The sequence below is a fragment of the Eptatretus burgeri genome, chromosome 5, assembly GCF_056783735.1.
Source record: "Eptatretus burgeri isolate ZD-2024b chromosome 5, Ebu_testis_v1, whole genome shotgun sequence".
Classification (NCBI taxonomy): domain Eukaryota; kingdom Metazoa; phylum Chordata; class Myxini; order Myxiniformes; family Myxinidae; genus Eptatretus; species Eptatretus burgeri.
In genome coordinates, this window is record NC_140965.1 from 66,826,387 (window position 1) to 66,829,788 (window position 3,402).

Genomic DNA, 3,402 nt, shown 5'->3' on the forward strand with positions numbered 1-3,402 from the left:
CCCAGCCCACACAGGTTTCTGCACGGCAGATGCAGTCCACTTGGAATCCCTTCTAGTGAAATTCCCTCAATCCAGGACCATTGCTCACCTCCACTAATTTGTTCCTCTATTTTCCCCACTTGTGGAACCAGCTTCCACATTCTCTTCAACCTCCTTCTTCCCTCCAAGTTAAGACAGCTGTTCACCACCATGCCAAAATCATGAGCTTTTCTACCCTTATTAACCTCCACTCACTCCCTCCCTGAATTTTTAGTTTTTCCTTCCTGAGAATTTGCTCCGGTATCCATCTTGTTCCCAAGTGTCCTTCCCGACCTCTCATTCTTACTCACATCCCTTGTTTGTCCATCTGTATTAAATTCAAGTGCCCTGCTGTTGTTGTTCCTACCCCCCTCCCCCACACACACTCTCTCCCACTGTTCCTTTTATTCTGTTGCACACTGATCCGTTCTATGCTCTCGCGCTTCCACAAGCCTTGCCTTTGCAGCCCAAAAAAATTATGGAGTTAAAGAATGTTATTTTGGCGATACAATGTGTTAGCAAGGACTGAATGGGATTCGAATCATTGATTATAAAATGCAATCTGTTTTAACACAAAGCACAAAAGCAGGTTACGTGACCCAAAAGCACCTAATTGTTACAAAAACAAAATGTGGATGCAGTGATTCAAATTCCCTCAATATCATGCTTATTAAACATGTGCAGGTGACACTAATCACTGTTTTGTGATACAGTGATCTTACATCTTACAAGATTATGGACTGTTCCTGCATTTTCTATTGTGCAATTTACAGTGTGGTCTTTCACAGGGCCAACCGGGTGAATTTATGGTTTGCAGACCCACCGAGGCCAACTGTCCAAATCCTACCAGCCGAAAGTAACAGGAATAGCCGTTAACTGAAGACCACACAAAGGGCTAGCATTTATGGCAACGACACAAAGTCCTCCTAGATCCCCAAATCAAAATGTGTACCACCACATTCCTCAAGGAAAACATTCCCAACCTAAAACCCACAGTTGATGCTACAAGAGTCGGTGCTGCTGTGAGAGGGACAGGAGACCGAGGATGCACTAAAGCGGTTCGCCAGCACCGCATGGACAACATGAGGACGCACTACTCTTTAAAGAAGTTGTTTTTTTCATCCTTCTTGCACCCAAGTGGTCTCAAGTTACGTGCTTTAAGCTTACTGACACAAGGCTGGCTTGCACACCCCCAGGTCTGGAAACAGTCCCGATACCGAATTGAGAAGTGCTGGATAATTTTGGGTACAAGGTTAGCAGAAAAGACGACAAGAACCACGATTGAGATGCAGATCCTATTGATGTGGGTATGGATCCAGGATATTAGTTAATCTACCATGGGCCTTGCGCAAGCTGTCGGATTTCAAGGCAATTAAGGGCGAGTACGCAAAGGTTTCCACAACACCACACGCACTCACTCACTTCTCAATCAAAGGGACAGTTTCCTTTCAAAGCTCCACAAATGTCAGCCTCTCGGTAACAAACAGATAATTAACAATTCAGGGAACAAACAATATCAGCATCATTTGGTTGGTTTATTGACCGAAGTCACGTCAGAATCAATATGAGTTGGCAAGGTGTGACAGGACCTAGTTAGTTTTCGGGGTGCGAGTACGTCGACTCTTCTTCTTCACGACCACATTGCGCTTTTGGCTCCGCAGGATGGCACTGACACGACGCAGTGCGGCCTAGACACAGGCAGAAAGCGAAGCAACAGTAAATCAGAAACGATAACACCATCTCGGCACCGTACATTACTCAAGTCCTACCAGGACCGAGTTATCAGACTTTTCCACCAGGCCTCGGCAGCCTCAAGTCACCCGGTAAATCACAGTCAAATGCAATGTTTATCTGACCTTTCTTTGCATTTGTACAAATTTGTCCTTGTGTGGCATGCTTTTTCTTAGGTCATCTCTTCAAGCATGACCTAATAATATTGGTGTTGAGAGGAGAGGTGACGATCCGTCCGTCCGTCCACAATGAAGTTGAAGCGGGAGATCTGGTCATTAGTGATCCTGATAGAGGTCGATGAGACGTACACGATGGTATGACTTTCAAGGTCACCGAAGGTCAAGGTCAAGAGGCCTTTGAAGTTGCGAAAATGACGATTTTCAAATTCTATCTCCTCCGCCATTTCTCAAGCGATCTTGAATTTGATTGTGGCATATGAATCTATGGGACAATATCTAAATTTTGATCGGGCCGGATTTTCGATATTCACTTTCGTTTTCGTGTTACGTGACTTCAAAGTTGGCAAAAAATGTGAAAATGACGATTTTCAAAATCTATCTCCTCCTATATTTCTCAAGCAATCTTGAATTTTATTGTGGCATATGAATGTATGGGACAATTTCTAAATTTTGTCGGGCCGGATTTTCGATATTCGCTTTCGTGTCACGTGACTTCAAAGTTGGCAAAAAATGCGACAATGACGATTTTCAAAATCTATCTCTTCCTTCATTTCTCAAGCGATCTTGAATTTTATTGTGGCATATGAATCTATGGGACAATATCTAAATTTGATCGGGCCGGATTTTCGATATTCGCTTTAGTTTTCATGTCACGTGACTTCAAAATTGGCAAAAAATGCGAAAATGACGATTTTCAAAATTTATCTCCTACATTTCTCAAGCAATCTTGAATTTGATTGTGGCATATGAATCTATGGGACAATGTCTAAATTATGTCGGGCCGGATTTTCGATATTCGCTTTCGTTTTCGCGTCACGTAACTTCAAAGTTTGCAAAAACTGCCCTACCTTCAGGAGGCTATATATTTTCTCGCAGAGATGACCGTCACTCCCGCACGGGGGTAATTTTATTCATAACTCAACCACAGTAATGGAAGAACACAAACAAAAGCAACAACAACAACAACAAAAAAAAAAGAAGATTATTGCACCATTTGCTTGATGTTGAAAACTGAGGTCAAGTGATTACATGTGATAACCAGAATTGTGTAACAATATAAGAAACTTTAAGGAAGCAATATCTGGATGGTCACATGGTATTTCTAAAGTACGGTATTGCATCATTTAAAGAAAAAAAACAAAACAAAAAAAAAACAACGAAGGCAAGGCACTTTGTCTGTGAAAAGTCATTCATTGTTTACCTGTGAACCTAATTAAAAATCGGTGAGAAAGATGAATTGATGCCACCGAAGAGAGCTGCAATTGAACAGTCACGTGAAGAAGGACTTAGTACAAGAAAAAAAGAAAAAAAGTGAAACTGACTAATCAACTGCAACTTGACTTCTGAAGGGACAAACATGGATCCGACAGTGTGAAGGGATGAGGATGGGAGAGGAGAGTTTCTGGTTCGATTTGGGGGTTGATGTGCCAGTTTCTCAGTGACAGAGTGGCCAATGCAAGCCGGCAAGGTGTGA

General features: G+C 42.4%; 1 protein-coding gene across 1 annotated transcript in view; it reads right to left on the minus strand.

The window, feature by feature from the left end:
- Positions 1-1,534: 1,534 nt before the first annotated feature.
- Positions 1,535-3,402, minus strand: part of RPL28 (ribosomal protein L28) — an 18,715-nt gene continuing 16,847 nt past the window's right edge. Inside the window, exon 5 of the mRNA XM_085882224.1 lies at positions 1,535-1,706. Coding sequence (XP_085738350.1) covers positions 1,608-1,706 — 99 coding nt within the window. The 3' untranslated portion in view covers positions 1,535-1,607. The remainder of the gene's footprint in view (positions 1,707-3,402) is intronic.